We start from the raw sequence: 17,094 nt of genomic DNA on the forward strand, positions 1-17,094 counted from the left end.
GGTGGTTGTGTGTGGGACCAGAGGGAGGCATCGCAGCTGCTGCCTGCGCAGCAGCCTGGATAAATAGAGGAGTCTGTCCTCACTCCAGTTATGCTCAGTATAGGCAAAGCCAAATGCGAAACAGCCCCTTCTTCTCATGATGTCTGGGTGCCTCTGAGTCATGGGTGCTGGCTGCTCTGACCAGGGCCGCTTTCTGCCCCTCTGGGCTCCTATGAACAGATCTGCTCTAAAGGGAGCAGCTGTGGGACAGCCCTGTCACCTTAGAAGGGTTCTCCAAACAGGCCTTCTCCAGTCAGTTTGGTGGCACTGAATTTCCCCAGTTTTCTGTCCCAGAAACTTTCCTTCTCCAAGTTCATTGCTCAGAAGTCAGAACTTTTATCTTTAATCATCAATTCATTGAATACCTACTATGTGCCATTGATAAGGCAGCATTAATAAGTGCCCATTAAAGTACTACAGTTAACAGTGTTGAGAACAAAGTGCTGTGGGGAAAAGCATTACCCGAGTAAATAATGGAATGGTTCAAATGCAGTCATGTCTGTGCAGAATCTTGATGTGTAGGATGGGTAGGAGTTCCCAGGTGAAGTAATAAAAGGAGCAGTCCAGCCACAGGGAATAGCATGCCCAGAGGCTGGACCAGTGCTCCATGTGGGGGGGCTGGAGGTGGTTTGGCTTGACTAGAGCAACATGCGCCAAAACGGAGAAGGACAAAACCAATAAGAACCCAGTTATAAGGAGCTTATAACTGTGCTGAGGAATTTGAACTTTAGCAAAGAACAAGGAAAGGATTTCAACAAAGGAAAAAGTGGTCAGATTTGTATTTTTTGTGAAGTAATGACAACATTTTTTGAGCACTTACTAGGTGCCAGACTCTCTTCTTAAGTGTTTAACTTGAAATCCGTTCATTTGTTCTTCAATAAAGTCCTTTGAGGTGGGTATCATTGTCAGGCCTATTTGACAACTAGGAAAAGCGTGGACCCACAGAGGTTTAATACCCCACTCAAGGTCACACAGCTAGTAAGTTGTAGAGCAAGATTTGAACCAGGTGGTGTGGCTCCAGAGCCTGTGAGAAGCCACATTGTGCAGCATCGTGGAGGGGCCGTTAGGGAGACAGGGCTGGAGCAGGGATTCCAGTGAGGGCACTCTTACCCAAAGGCAGGCCCTTAGCTCAGGGTGTGGTGAAGAGGGGAAGAAATCAAGAGACATTTATGAAGTAGAAGAGTGCGATCTGGAGACTGACGGTGAACGTACAAGGGATCAGGGATGATTCCTAAGCTGCTCATGCTACTGACTGGGATAAGAAAAGCAGGTGGAAGACCAGGTTTGTGGAGAAGATAGTAATTCAGGATTCGGCTTGTTACATTTTAAATTTATCTGAATTCTGAAGAGCAGCCTGGACTGGAAATAGAAGTTGTGGTGTCATAACTCAGAGCAGTGAAAATACAGGCACTGTCTACAGCTTAAAATGACCCGCTGGGGAATATCCATATTCAAGGGGTATGTTGTTAGGGAAGAATTCACAATTGAAACTAAAGAAAAATCATGGAGAAGAAGCCAAGAGTAGGAATCATAGAGGCCTGAAAAAAAGAAAGTTTCAGAATGGAAGGGAGTACTTAGCTTTGTCAGATCATTAAAAAGGTCAAAAATGGTGAAATCTGAGAAGAAATGAAAATGACACTTAAGAGGTCTTGAGTGACCTTTGACATGGTACTTACGTTGGAATATCGGCAGTGGTAACCAGCCACGTTAGGTGGAGAAGTGAAAGGGACATGAACGGAATACCCTTGGGTAGAAAGAAAGGGGTAGACTGGATAGAATGTGAGATCAAAACCAGGTTTCCCAGGCGGGGCAAGATATTTGTAGGCAAAGAGGTAGATACTGGTGGGAAAGAGAGTTGCAATAGTGATGACAGAAGAGATTACTGCCAGTAATAGATGCCCGGGGAAGCCAAAGGGCATGTTGTAGAGCCAGGGCAATTTCTTTTTCTCCAAGTAGAAGGGAAAGAAGTAATTCTAGATGTCAGTGTAAGGGCTTTTAAAGGTGAGGCCACAGAAAACCACAGCAGCTCAGGTAAAGAAGCCTGAGAGTTGGGGACAGCAAAGCAGAGTGCACCTGTCCCAGGAGCGGGCTGTGAGACCCAGGAGATACAAGTGCTTGCAAAGGGGCAACTGGTATTCAAACTTGACCCAGTTGGGCATTTGACCATCTTCAGACTAGGTCAGAGATTGGATAGCCTCATGCAGTCACTCCGTAGATCACATACACACCAATTTCTCCCGACATAAGAGGCCAACCACGTTCACTTCTCTAGTGTAGTCCCTATAGGATCTGGGTACAGCCTGAGGTACCCTGGCTGGGGTTGGAAGCATGCCCCTGTGGCTGACTCCCTGGCCCAAGCCACAGGTTGGGACAAAGAATTCGGTGTGTAGGCATCTGATGAAAACGGTCATTATGCTCTTTGGCTAAGGTGCATGAGGAAGAGCTGGACCATTCAGGTGTTCCCCACTTTAAGAAGGAATTTCATAGCCTTCCTTGGGCTCAGGAAACCTGTGGGAAAGAATGCCAACAGTGGTGCCCTGGACGAGCCAGGCAGAATGGGGGCCCTGATTCAACCACACTGCACAAACCTCAGGGAGGAGAGAGTTAAGTCTCTCTCCAGCCTCCATCCCCGGGTTTTCCTGGGAAGATGAGCAGTCTGCTTTCATTATTGTCTGCACCAAAGGAACAGATTGCGTCAGTATGTAAACTGTGTTACTGCTTGCAAAGGCCCGGAGTCAGCAGGTTTGCATTTCCCGGCAGACTCAGACGGTGCTGATCGCCTTGGCTGCTGCCTCTCCGCCTCAGTCAGGACCAGGCGCTGCCGGCACCCCTCATCCCTGAGGTGTTCAGGGAGAGGGTGGAAGAAGCCCTCAGCTTCCAGCTGAGCCATCGTGCCCAGGCCCTCCCTCAATTTCCAGGAACTTTTTGGCCTCTCTTGCCACTGTCCCAGCCCCATGCCTGAGGTCCAGGCATCCCCAGGGCTTTGGCTTGTGCCAACATATGGATGTCTGAGGGAGGTTTTCTGGAGGACAGTTGGCACTGTGGGTTAGACTTAGAAGAGATGAGAGATTCAAAGTGGAGGTGCTGCTGAGGACTGGACCCCCACTGCTCCAGGAGCTTGGAGAAGATTTATGCCACTGCCCGCTTCTCACCTGCCCATTCCCCAGTGGTGGCTGACAGTAGCGAGACCCAGGAGGCATTTAGTAGGCACTGCCTCTCCGGCTCTTGAAGCGTTACATCATTAATTGTATTGTGTTAATGTTCATCATCTCTGAAAGACGGTGTGACCGCATGTGGTCTGGAGTGGAGGGCAGGAGGTAGCGGTGTTAAGTTGCTACTATATTGAGGCGAGGTGTCTCTTCAAGTTCTCAGGTCCAGCTGTGGCGGCACATTACAGTCCTGGGGCAGCATCAGCGATGAGGAACACGCCAGCGGCGTGGCTGCCCCTGCGCTGAAGGCAGAGGCCTCAGGAGCAGCCTGGCTCCTCTGGGCTATCTACATTCTTGCAGAAAGCTTGGATGGGACTCGGGTTGAAAAGAGGCTGGACAGCATTTTTTCTTCCATTTCCCACATTCCCTTCTCTGCATGTTGTCATATTCTCCACCTGCCCTTCTTGCCCTTTCTCCCACACGACCCCTGTCTTTCTCTCTCTTCCTCTCCTAGTTACACTGGTACCCCACCAGTACCACCACCCCACAAACCCCAACTCTGACCCGAGGAGGTTAGGGCAAAGAGACCCTTCAAAACCTGGTTTGACTCTTATTTACTCATGAAGAAACTGAGCAGGGCGCGGGGGTGGGGAGGTGGGGGTGTGTGGGAGGTGTGCCCCAGCCAAGGAGAGGCTGAGCCGGTACCGGGATCCTGGCTTGCTGTCCACTTTGCTCCTTGATGCCTTCTCCCCACACAGGCCTCATTCCCCTGACTCTCAGCCCTAAGCTTCTTGCTGTGCTTGTTTTTGATGGCTTTGTGGGTATTTAAAGGCACACTGTGGCCAGACAGCTTATGGAAAGGATGGAGGCTTCTGCCTGTCGTTAGGGCCCCTGGCCCTGACGTCACCTCCCCAGAGGTCACCCTAAGCACTCCAGCCGGCATTGCCCCACCCCCCCACCCCCCACCCTCCTGTGCAGCAAGTCTTCATTCCAAATACTTGGGGCGGGGGGTAACCTGAGCTGCTGCTCTGGCCTACCTGCCTATCACCTGTCCTGCCTGAGGCTGCCCACTTTCCCTGGGGGAGGAAGCATCCCTGGGGCTGTTTTCCAGGCATTCATTCCACAGGCTCCCAACCTATGGGGCTGAGGCTGGCTGCCTCAGGCACCATGCATAGAGGCAGGGCCAGTGCACCTGGGGTCTTTCTGAATCAGAAAGGAGAAGGGGTGTGGGGGGGTGTCGCCCTACCCTCCCTCATTGCCAGTCAATCCCCTGTGCTCTACCTCCTCTGGCTGCCCTGAGTCAATGAGTGAGGCATGCAGCCCTCTGCTGTGTGTCTGCCCTAACATTTTAAAGTTCCTTTGCCCTGAGTACTCTGGCTGCTTTATTTAGCCTAGCCATTCAGTGAACTTCTCACCCATCACTATCACCGCCTCACCATGTCCCAAAGAAGGCTACAGGAGGTGACCTGTGTCTTTGTGCTTTGCCACCTAGATATCCAACCTGACTCCTGAAGCAGCCAACTGAACCCCCAAGGCAGTTGGAACATCTATGGTCTTACAGTTGAGCTCTTAGCTAATCTCCCCCCAACACGCTTGTTCACCCTCTGTCTCTCTTCTCTCTCATGCACATGTACATGCACACACACACACAATCACAGTCACCCACTCAATCACTCTTTACAGAAGGTTTCAGAATCTGAAGGCTGATGGGCTGGGAAGGCCAGGACAGATTGAGAGAGCATAGTAATATCTCTAAGAACCTCAGGCCCTGCCTGGCTTTCGCTTGTCTTCCTTCCTGCGCTCCCCTGCACCTTGCGGGCCCTGCATTGCTCCCCAGGCAGGGAATGTGCGTCACTGCTTGGAGTAGAATGACTCAGCCCCCACTGCCTGTTGGATTGAAGTAATTCCTGAGTTAAGCCGGACAGAATCCAGAGAAAGGAAAGAAGGGGAGCGGTTGTGGGGTGGGCAGTGATGGAGTCTATATTGCTGCAGGCCAGGACCCTCCAGCCACCAAGAATGGGACTCCTGGAAATGACACATTCTCACAGCTGCCACCTTCCCTCCCTCATTTGCTCCCAGACTTGGAGTCAGGGGCTGCTCCAGTTCCCTTCCCTCCTCCCCCTTCTCCCCCTTCTCCGCTTTATCCCTCACCAGCAACCCGGCCGCTGGGGTGGGCACTGAGGTGTGTGTGCTGCCTGAGCGCAGGAGCTCTTCCTCAGTAATTAGGAGACATGCAAATTAACAGCCTGTGCCGATTGTATTAATTTGGTAAATAAGCCAGAACAATTTCATTAGTGGCACATTAATGTGTTTGGGAGCAGGAGGACGTGTCCCACTGTGAGGCGGCAGGGCCCGCTGGCTGTCCCAGCCCATAGACAGGCCAGGTCCAGTCGTCCAGCTGCTCTCCCACTGGGCGTGGGCTGTGCAACACACCCACTTTGGCCCTGTGCTAGGGAAAGAGCCCCCTGCACTGAGCAGAATGGCATCTGTTTGTTCTGCTGGCTTTGGGGACAGTTATGCCTTAGCTCTTCCCATCAACCCGACTTGCCTTACCTCCCACTCTGTATTTTGCCTGAGGCCCCCAGGGTGTAAGAAGCGCAAAGCTTTTCTGGGTGGGGGGAGCACGGAGGGAATTGGGCTCACCCAAGCAGGACAGCTGCTGGATGGAAGCCTCCCACCCTCTTCTAGGCCCTAAACTTATTTATATTAGCTCACTTCCTTTGAGGTAGGTACAATTGCAATTCCAGTATTATAGGAAAGAGAGGCATGGGGAAGTTGAATGACTTGCCAAAGGTCATCCATGTGGCGGGTGGGCAGATTTGAACTCAGGCCGTCTGGCTCCAGAGTCCGTGCTCTCAGCCTCACTGTCCACTGGCCCCAAGTTCCCAAGGGAGGGGGAGCCCAGAGGTGTTCAGAGAACAGCTCCCTCTCGGCTGAGAGTTCAGAAACCTTCCTAGGAAGGTGATCTGGAAGCTGGAAGAGCTCAGCTCTTGGAGCCTGGCTCAGGACCACAGAATCCCCGCCCACTCTGCCAGCACGGAGAGCAGCGGTCAGGTGATGCTGACAGATGACCGGACTGGCAAGGGTACACGCGGTGGCCTCCAACCACTGCCCCTCAGCCTCAGGCCCCTGCTTCTGTACAGGCCGGAGCTCTGACCAAGCCACTTCCTCAGTGGGACGCCACCGCCCCCATTTATAGTCTCAGGAGGCGGGCTTCTCCCGGCTGTGTGTTTCCCTCGGTCTCAGCCTCAGCGTGAGCATTGACAAGGGGGGATGAACGGAAGAGCCACTGTTTGTCCCTCGCTGACACTGCTTGTGTCCCTGTGCATACATACTCTGTGATACATCAAGGCCCCCTGTGTACACACCAAGTGCCCACATACATATGAAGCACCCTGACAGCCGACAGTAGTCACCCAGGCCTGAGCTCCCTGGTGTCACATGCCATTGTAGGAGGCCTCCCAAGGAAGCTGTTGAGTCTAAATCAGTTCCTTGAACAGTCAAAATGCCTAAAAGACAAGTAGCAATACTGAATAGCAATCTATAGTCAATCCTTATTATACACCAGTCCATGTTTGCAAGTTCATTTACTTGCTACAGTGTACTTGTAACCCCAAAATCAGTGTTTATGGTACTTTCTGATCATTTGTGGATGGATGTGCATAGAGTGGTGAACAGTTTGAGTCTCCTGGTGAGCACATTCCACCTTAAACTAAACAAAGAGTGGTCAACTTCCTTCTTGTTCCAACTCTCAGACTCTGAAAAAAGTGTCCTTTTCATGTTCTACTTAGTGCCACATCTTTCACATTTCATGTTCTTTTTATTAGTGACTTCACTGCTTAAAATGGCCTCTAAGCACAGTGCTAACGTACTGTCTAGTGTTGCTAAGTGCAAGAAAGCTGTTATGTGCCTTGTGATAATACATGCGTTAGAGAAGCTTTATTCAGGCATGAGTCAGTGCTGCTGGCTGTGAGTTCAGTGTTAATGAATCATACGTATACAGATGTATGTACATATCCATCTACCTGTAGCTTTATCTGAGTGTGTGTATATTTTTTGAGGTACATACAATAAAATGCACAAATTTTAGCGTACAGTTTGATACATTTTGATATTTGTATATGCTTCTATTACCATCACCCAAATCAGTCTATCAACCATTCTCACTATTTTCCTTCACCTATTTCACCCACCCCTCTATCCTGCTCTCCTCTGGCAACCACTAGTCTGTTCTTTGTGTTTGTGTGTCAATTTCTGTTTTGTTTGTTCACTTCTTTTGACTTTGTTTCCACATGTAAGTGAAATCATCAGGTATTCGTCCTTTACCTGATAGGGCCATCCATGTAATCACAAAAGGCAAGATTTCATTCTTTTTGTGTGGCTGGGTTGTGCTCCATTGTGTACATGTACCACATCTTCTTTATCTGCTCATCTATTGATGGACACTTAGATTGCTTCCATATCTTTGCTTTTATAAATACTGCTATGATAAACATAGGAGAACATGTATCTTTTTGAATTGGTGATTTTGTTTTCTTTGGGCAAATTCCCAGAAGTGGAATTCCTGGGTCACATGGTGTCCTATTTGCAGTTTTTTGAGGGACCTCCATACTGCTTCCAAAGTGGTCGCACCAGTTTACATTCCTGCCAACAATGTAGGAGGGTTTCCTTTCAACACTTGTTATTTCTCATCTTGTTGCTATTAGGCACTCTGACTAGTGTGAGGTGATATCTTATTGTGGGTTTAATTTGCACATATTTCTTCTCTAACATGAGAAAATAATCAGAGATCCAAGTCTTAATTTAACACTAGTTAAAGCCTGTCGCTCTCTCAAGGCTCAGTTAGGTAAACCTCTTGTTCTATTGAAAAAGGTAGAGACCTAGATAGATGATAGAGATACAGATAGGAAAATCTGAGTCTTAAAGTTGAACAGAGATACAGAGCTTGTAGAGACGTGGACCCACATAATGTTACAGTCAACACAAATTCCTGGAAGTGAATATAAAAAGAGAAGCATGAGGAAGGATGGACACATTGTAGCAACCTAAGAGCACCCTGCTTAACCCCCCGTTTGTTCCCTTTGTGACTGCCCCAGAGTTAGAGAAGAGTTAAGACTTTGGTCTTCAAATTGAACTCCAGGTGTCCATCCAGGCCAGGACTTGTCCAGAAGGATAGACATAGCAGAGTTCTTGGCTAGAGAAACCAGAAGCCAAGAGACAGGGAGCAGGAACACTAGCTCAGCCCCATCCATTGAGTGCCTTTGTTTGATTGAAAAATTACTGTGGTTGCCGCAGCTGTAATAAAAGGGGAAGCAGAGACCCGCGAGCGACAGATTTATCTCCCTCTACAACCCGAGATGGATGCGGTGGCAGTACAGTGCCCAAGGCCAGAGGTTTCTTTCCTCTGCAGCTAGCTGGGCCCAGGGACTTGTCAAGCACAAGTTAGCATATCGATTGCAGACAGGGAGAGGCTGGGTAAGTGAAGTCAATGCTCACCTGCCAAGAGAGCCTGGCTATTCACCCCAGGTGTGGCTGCTAGTCATTAGGATCTCTCTAGCATGAGCCTTTAAGAGGCCAGCATCTGGTTCATGGCTTCAGAGAGTGAGTTGTGAATTTGGAGTGTGCTGTGTGGAGTGAGGTCTGAGCATGCACACCTTAGAGTCTGAAAGGTCCGGTTGCCTCTGCAACTCATCTCTGAGGCTCTTGCCTCTGTCCATTATCAAAAGGAATGATGCAGGTGACCATCAGGTTTCTTGTGACAGCCACACCAGCCACCACAAGCTTCTGGGGACTAGGAGGCCTCATGCTCAAGCAGGACAGCCACCTTCCATTGCAGGAAAGGACACTTGGCTACTAACATAGTGGAAGACAAGAAGTCTGGGGATGGGAGAACTGGCACGGGCCCAGGCTCACTGTAGGCCTGGGAACTCTACCAGTTACCTTTGCTTTCCTCTGGCACGAGGAGTCATTTCGTGAGCCCCAAATACCAGGTGTCTGGTGTTGTGATGGTGGGAGTTGGCATTGTTACCCCCCACACTCCAGCTGCTATGAGCACTCGGTCACAAAGCAGACAGCCTCTCCATTCTTCCTACTGCTTCCCAGAATTCCCCTGGGATTTGCTGCTTCCTTGCCTTTGCATATTTGGTGAAGCTTGGCAAATGAGGAAGAGTAGAAGATGGTCTTCCCATTATCATTTTGCCCACCACCCCTGTTCTTGTCCAACTGCCTCAAGCCTGGCAGCCTCTTCCTCCATCTTTGGCCCTCCTACTATAGGTACCCCCTGGGAAAGGCTCTTTGGGAAAGCTGTCACTCATACTGACGAATTTGGTTGGCTTACTGGCTGGTGAGATCTTGGCATCTGTTTTTTATCAGACCACCATTTTGCCTACCCATCCTTTTCCCTCACAAATACAGGTTCCCCCCAATAAACTAATTGCCACAATTAGGAAAAGAGGAGACGTGTTCTGCCATCTACAGGTTAGATGCTTGTTCTCTGCTTCCACCCATCAGCAGTGTGGAGCAGGTGCTGGCCAGACGCAGCCCAGCAGAACCAAACACATCCACCCTGGCTCTGCCAGTGAGGGGAAGGGTCCCTCAGTCCTAGATGGCAGAAGGAGTTGGCATTAACCAGTGGGAAGAGGGGTCACAGATGTGACTGGAGGAATGAAGGTCCGCTCCTGAAACAGCACGCTTTGGAAAAAGAAAAGATGAAGGAGGGTCTTTTCCTCCTTCATTTCCTCCTTCCTCCCAAGAAAAGAAGGCAGCTGTGAAACCTCAATTCTTCCTGCCCCTTACTACCTACACTTTCCTTCTCTGTGCCTCAGTTTCCTCACCAAAATAATTAGGATTGAATCTATGTAGTACCTTCTTTCTCTAGCTAAAACTCTTCATATCCTCTCTCTGCCTCACCCCAACTTCAAGCATTGTTGAACTTGTATTTCCACTTGAAGGATTAACTGTGGGCCTGCCCGTCTTCCTAGCAGAGCTGGGCGTGAGTAAGTGCTGAGGGAGAATGGGCTGTTTCCAGAGCTGTGTCTGACGCTTGCCTCACTCTTGACCTCCCAGCTCTGTGTGCCAAGCAGGAAGAAGCCGCAGGGCTGCCATCCTTGTCCTGCCCCTTCTCTTCTGCCCTCTCTCTGCACAGCCACCACGAGTCCTTACGGGGTGTCCCTGCTGCCTGTCAGAGCTCTGCAGGTGGGCGGGCTGCTCGCCTCCCCTCCCCACCCCTCCATCCCTGTGCCCTAGCAACTGCCACTGGCTCCAGCCAAGGCTTTAGAGAATTCCCAGGTATTTAGACATTCGTTTTATTGTTTAATCGAGCTTGAAGCTGTTTAAATTAATATAGGTTTTTACATTTGGCAGCAAAGGCTTTTACAGACCCCTTTATTTAGCAGGGGAAGAAAGGTTGGGAGAGAATCAGAGAAGGAATTTACCCTGGGCCCTGACTGCACGAGGTGGAAGCAGACTGGCCACTGTGGCAGCAAGGCCACCCTCTGGAGGAGCAGTCCAGGCCACGTCTGGGGGCCTGGGTCTTGGGAAGGCCCTCAGTGGAGGAGGCGTTGAGCCCTGCAGGGACCCCTGAGAGTTCTGGGGTTCAGCCACAGCACCTGGCCCCCAGTGTCTGGGCCTATGGCAGTGGCCACACCCTTCCAGTTGCTCCTCTCAGGGGTAACCTCCTGCTGGGGTCACCCCCAACCTGCCACCAGGTATCAGTGTACTTGTGCCCATGTCCTCCTGCCCACTTGTCCCCTTACCTCACCTCCCTTGGCTTTCATCTCTCCACTTCCATTACCTTCCAGAAGCATTGACTCAGCTCCACTCCCGTGTCCCTAGGGCCTGCCTGTCTTCCTAGTAGAGCTGGGCACGGATGAGTGCTAAAGGAGAATGGGCTGTTTCCAGAGCTGTGTCTGGTGCTTGCCTCTCTCTTGACCTCCCAGCTCTGTGTTTCTGCATATGTGTACACACACCACACCACACCCTGCAACACGGACTCTCTCACTTAAGCTAATGAGGGTAGAGTTTACCCTAGTAGCTGTCTGCCTAAAGGAACAGGAGGGGCTCTGAGAAGAGAGGGCAGTTTTGACATTGCCTAGTTAATGACATATCTATCAAGGATGATTCTGGGGCCAGAGGCTAAAAAGCGTAGACCCAACTTCTAGAACTAAAGTGAAGGGTTCTAAGAGGGTTGGCAGTGCAGGGGCTTAACCATGCTCTTCTGCATAACATGTGCCTTACCTCTTCTCAGTCCAGCTGCACATCACAAGGAGTGACCACTTGGGTGGGTACCCAGGGCCACCCCCTAGAGGCTGATGCCCCCTTTCTGTGTTCCCCAGGTAGAAGTGGAGGTGGAGAGCATGGACAAGGCCGGCAACTTCATCGGTTGGCTGCACATTGACGGCGCCAATCTGTCCGTGTTGCTGGTGGAGCACGCACTCTCCAAAGTCCACTTCACTGCTGAGCGCAGCTCCTACTACAAATCCCTGCTATCTGCTGAAGAGGCCGCCAAGCAGAAGAGAGAGAAGGTGCGGGGATGGGATCGGGCCTGGCAAAGGAGGAGGTGGGTGCCGCTCCTCCAGCCGTTCTGCGCTCCTCTGCACACACTAACACCACTGCCTCCATGCAGCAGACAGAAGGGTTCTGTGGTACCCCAATGGAGTGGCCCCATTCAGTGTGGTCTGACATCAGGAACCACATGTGACCAAGGGAGTGGCTGCTGTCTTAGCATCCTCAGCCATAAGCCTGTTGCACATCTGACGTGGGCCCCAGACTAGGCTCTGAGCACCCCTGTCAGGCCTGCTGTGGTAGAACTGGAGCTGGATGCTGTCTGGAGGGTAACCTTAGAACAATGAGAGGAATGACTTGGGGAGCCTCTGGTGAGCAGGAGACTGGGGGCGTTCCTTTACTGGTCCTGGCCCTTCTACAGTGCAGTACCCTCAGAGGGACCAGGCAGTCTGCAGCCCATGTCTAAATTTCCTTTCCAGTGCCCTGCAGGGAAGCCCATTTTGGAAGCTGCCCCAGGAGATGCATAAAGCTGTTAGGACAGCAGATTTATAGCCCATCAGTCTCTGCAGGCACTGCATTGAAGAGACAAGGGGGGGTGGGTCAGAAAGCAGCTTTTGGAAACAAATGGACGATTAAAGAACCCAGTGGTTTGGTGGTGGGAGCTGGGCTTAGCACCCCCTGACTCAGTCTGTCTCCACTGACTTATAGGCCAGCCCCGATAATGGGGATAAATCAGCCAGCCACCAATTTGTCAGGCCTTTTCTGAGCTCGAGGAGGATTTCATGGGACAGCCATGCTGAGTCATAAATTTGTTCCAGGAGTAAACGCTTCCTTCCCCATGGGGCAGCCATCTGGCTTGCAACTCACCTTCCAGAGCCAAGGCCCAGACACCCGCCAGTAGGAGAGGGGATCTTTGGAATCCAGAAGGCTCCTCATTTTCCTCCAGCCCAGAGCATTTCACCCAGTTTCTTCCCACATTTCTTCTAAGAGAGAAAGCACCCACCGCCTTCTCCCCCTGGATCTCTGAATCTTTTCTTGCAGTCTCCTAGGGATTAGGGCAGGCAACCAAGCCCAGGGGGAGCTGGAAGGATGCCAGGGAGAGGCAGCCCAAAAATCTAGGACAGGTGAAGTGACCTGTCCATGCCTTGGAGGAGTGGGCCTCTGTGAGGCCTCTAGGTTTCCACCCTTCCTGGCACCACTTCTGTTCACATTAAACCCTGTCTTCTAGACAAGCAAGCAACCTTGCTTCGTCCAGCAAAGGAGCTTCCTCTTGAATTTTCTATTTGTGACAGCTGAACTTAAGACTGCCACCCCCATGTCCTCTGCCTGATGCAGGGAAATGGAGGCGGTGGTGGTGCTGGGGCCTTGAGTGTAAAGGGCTGAACCTTCACCGAAGTGTTAGCAGCTGGGAAATCAGTTTCCAAGCACCAGCCTCCAAGGTCCAGAGCCTGAATACATCTTTGCCCCTGGCCCTGCTTGCTGCCTACTCAGCACAGAAGCCTAAAAGCTGCCTCTTTGGATCTGAGCGATCCTCTGCCCTCTTGATAATAGAGACAAAAGGGACTCAGGAGAGGACAGAGAGGGGGATCTGGCCTCAGATGGAGGGGTCCAGTCCCATGCTAGGTGCTGGACTGGGCATCACTATTTACCACGTGGTGGATTTGTCTGAGTGAGTCCAAGGCATCGTTTCCCTGGTGCCATGTGATGTGACGATGCTGAGGAGTAAGTACCAGTGATGAACTGCTTATACAGGCTGTGTGCTTTTATTTCAGTCTAATTAAAGTTAAGTGTACTACTCACAGTGCAAGGGCCTGCCTGCCTCCTGGGTCCCTCCCCTGCATATCCCATCCTCTTCAAGGGTCCTGAGGGACCTAGTGTGGCTTGCTGCTCCCTGGTGGGGCTGGTTCTCAAGGACAGCTTGGGCAGAGCTTTGCAGCAACTCTGAGTTGACTGGATTCACAGGAGAATTTGGTGGCCAGCTAGGGGACAGTATACCGGCTATCTGAGATATCCCCAGGACTCCCAACCTTGCCCCTCTTGTGACCCCATGAGGGCTGCCTCAGCTGTCCAGAAGTAGGCATATCTGGTGGTGAGAGTTCATGGTGGTACCTGTGAGCTAAATGATTTTGTGAGACTAGGAGCATGCAGACATCTCCGGGGAGTGTCACCGTGTGTGTGCATTTGAGTGGGTCTGTCTAGGGGGAACCTCACAGTGCTGGTTTCCCAGCTAAGAGAATTTAGCTGCCTCCCTGCTGGGCCTAATTCCTCCCTGTGCCCTGCAGATGCTTCTCCTTGTGATGAGGCTGGTCGGGCCTCCCCTTTCTCTGCAGGAGGCTGGTGCAAGGTAACCCGCCCCTCATTCAGGGGTCCTGGGCAAGTCTGAGGACCAAAAAGGGAGCTGTAAAAGGCAGCCACCTGGACTGCCCCCTGCCCCCCTACCCCTCATTCCCCAGCAGGGCCCCGTGTAAGGCTGGATTGGCCATTGATTGGCTTTTATTGAATTTGGCTTCCCTGCTGTGGTCTTGAAGACCTCCACCTGCGCACCCCGCACCCCCCGCCCATGCCAGTCCACTCTTGGAGCCTCCTGAGCAGCAATATTAAACAGGATTTGGAAGGGAAAGGCTCCAGCCAGTGGAGCTTCAGTCCACATTGCCCATCTCCTGGCAGGAGGAAAGCCTGGGGCTCCCCCGGGAGGGAGTACAGGGGAGAGGGATGGCCGAGGACAGGCGAGGAGCCTCTGCTCTCCACCTGGATAGAGGTGGCCTGAGCAGAGCAGGAACTGGCATGACAGAGCAGCACGGAGCAGATGACGGCGGGCAGTAGTGCTTCCCTTGTCCGGTCCCCACCTGGGCTATAGCCAGGGCCCTGAGGGAGCCGCAGAGGGGCCTTGCCTCAGCCACTGACTATGGGTCTGTGTGCACAGTTGCTGTCTCTTCTGGAAGGAGTCCAGGAAGAGAACAGCCCATATGGGAATTTCCAAAAACAAGCCTCTGTCAGGGGCTTAACGTGGCTGTGGGGAAGTGCCGTGTGTCTGGCCTGTGTCTTGCCAATGTGTCTCCTGCCGCCTCAGTTTTGCAGAAGGGCAGTGTAAGACGATGTGGGCAAAATGTGCCCTTGCTCTAAGGATGGTGACTTGGGCATCCACGCCATACCAGCTGACTGAATCCTTCCCACCAAGAAGCCACATGTCCAAGCTGCCTTTACCAGCTTGCCAAGGGTCACTGGTGGCCAAGTGCCAGGGAATAGCTGGTCACTTCCATCCCATCCCCCAAGGGAGAGGGAACCTGGAAGCCTCGCCTATTCTAGGGGCCAAGCCAGCCCTCTTAGAATGGAGTTCTTTATCTGAGGAGCAGCTCTCCCTCGTCTACCCGGTGTCAGCCTCATGCATCTGGTGCCTTTACCACCATGTGCCCCTCCTGTCACCCAGTGAGCAGTGGGACCTTGTCCTGTGACTAGTGCTATTGCTGCCCTGCATATGGGAGCCCAGGGCCCTAGGGCCATCCTGGAGGCTTGTGTCTACATCAACCTTGACTTCAAGCTTGCTGCCCACCTCAGCCTGTGGGAAGAGGCTCCACCCCCTCGCCTCCAAGGGCGAAACCTGATGCTGTCACTTTAGGCACATTTACTTGAGGCGTCCTTAGCAGTTTCTGCTCTCACCCTGTCAGTCTATTCTCAATCCATCAACACCAGGAGGATCCTCCTTAACCACAGCCAAGAGAGATGGGGTGGGGTTAGGCTGCAAGCCCAGAACAGCTGAGGGACCCAGTCTCTAACATGCTGCACGCTGGGCAAGAAGAAAGAGCAAGGTGGGAGAGGGCAGAGCCCGCTGACTTGGTCTAGGGAGCAGAGGGACTGCAGCCAGATTGGAGGGTGGGTACTGGCAGGAGAAGGGGCAGGAGACAGACTTCTGGGTCTGGAAGGCCACTGGTGCGGGGTGGGGCTCGGTCCCAGCTCCAGTTCTGACAGTCTTGTCTCTCAGAGGCAGTACGAGTCCCACGCATCCTGGGAGCTGAGAGCCCAGACACCGATTGGAATGACTGGCTGAGTAGTCACTTCCCTGGGGAACTTCCAGCCAGGGGCCCAGGAAAAAAGCCTCAACCGTAACAGAATATAGGCCTTAGAATTGAAGTAATTGTGACTATCTGTGCCATGCCCTCTGATTGGAGAGACCCTTTCACAGGAAAGTCCAAAATCTAGAAGTCACCTTCCCCATAAGGGCCAGTGGGCCCTTGAGGGATAAGACCAAGAGTCTCTGATATGACTGAGTTGAAGCTTTCCCACCTGCCTCCTCTCCTGTGTCGGCCACGCCTGGGGGTGTTGGAAGCAGAGGTGTCTAGGTGCTAGAGACAAGGGAGGTGGCCGTAGCAATGCGACAGGTGTTAGGAGAAAGTGAGCAGGGTCAGGAGCTGTTTGTTTTTAAGTACAGCCCCAGACGAGGGGCCCATGAGCTCAGCCTCAGAGAGCAGAGAGCTCTGCACGAGTGGCTGGCAGAAGATTGGGCCTAGGTAAGGTCTCTCCCTTCCCCCTCCACTACTCCTGGCAGCCTCTCCTGGGCTCAGAAAGTCTCTCCTGTTCATTCCATTTCTCAAGGCCCCTGTCTCCCCTTCTAGTGGAAGAACATACACTCATGCCACATTAAAGGCAGGAGCTCTGAGCCAAGGTAGTTCAGTGATTTCATTCTTGCCCTTCAGCTGCTTCCTGCTGCCACCCAGGGATCTGCATGTCAGCTGAGTGAAGCTGTGGCCAGAGTATCTCTTTGCAAGGGAAGCGAAGGAGCTTCTCAGGGAAGGCCCGTGGCTTAACCAAAGTCAAACAGCAAATTCGGGGGAGAAAGAAAGGAATGCCCGTCTCCCACCTAGTTTTTCCTGCTGCCTACAGCTGCTTCTGTCTGCAGAGGCTCAGCCACTGCCGCATGTCCCTTGAAGAGCTCCAGAGCCAGACTGCCTGTGTTCAAATCCTGGTTCCACTACTTCTAGCAAGACCGTGTGCCTCAGTTTCCTCATTTGTAAAGCAGGGTAATAAGTACTTAAAAGGTGGCTGTAAGGATTAAATGAGTTAATACTTAGCAGATGTTCAGGATGGCACCTGGCACCTGGTAAGCATGTAAATTTTTGGCTAACCTTTTTAGTGCCCAGTTCCTGTGTGTGTGTGTGTGTGTGTGTGTGTGTGTGTGTGTGTGTGTGTGTGTGTGTTGGTGGGACCCCATGTGTCGAAAGGACACTAGCACCCCAACCCCTTTCGCTGCTCAGCTGAAAAGCCACCTCCCACCCCTGCTCTAACAGGCCTCGCTACTGGGATAATCTGGCCACAGGATTGGACTTGATGTGCTGTCACATGGAATCATCTTCCGAGCCAAGCTGGTACAGCCCTGACAGTGCAGGGCTTGCTGGGGGTTGGAGGAAAG

The 17,094-nt window shown here is 51.9% G+C and overlaps 1 protein-coding gene across 4 annotated transcripts in view; it reads left to right on the top strand.

Moving 5' to 3' along the window:
- SND1 (staphylococcal nuclease and tudor domain containing 1) overlaps nucleotides 1-17,094 on the top strand; it is a 446,546-nt gene that overhangs the window by 420,072 nt on the left and 9,380 nt on the right. For all 4 annotated transcript variants that reach the window (XM_057504746.1, XM_057504745.1, XM_057504744.1 and 1 more), the window contains one exon: nucleotides 11,522-11,710. In XM_057504746.1, coding sequence (XP_057360729.1) covers nucleotides 11,522-11,710 — 189 coding nt within the window. The remainder of the gene's footprint in view (nucleotides 1-11,521; nucleotides 11,711-17,094) is intronic.

Source organism: Manis pentadactyla, chromosome 7 (assembly GCF_030020395.1).
Source record: "Manis pentadactyla isolate mManPen7 chromosome 7, mManPen7.hap1, whole genome shotgun sequence".
Lineage (NCBI taxonomy): Eukaryota > Metazoa > Chordata > Mammalia > Pholidota > Manidae > Manis > Manis pentadactyla.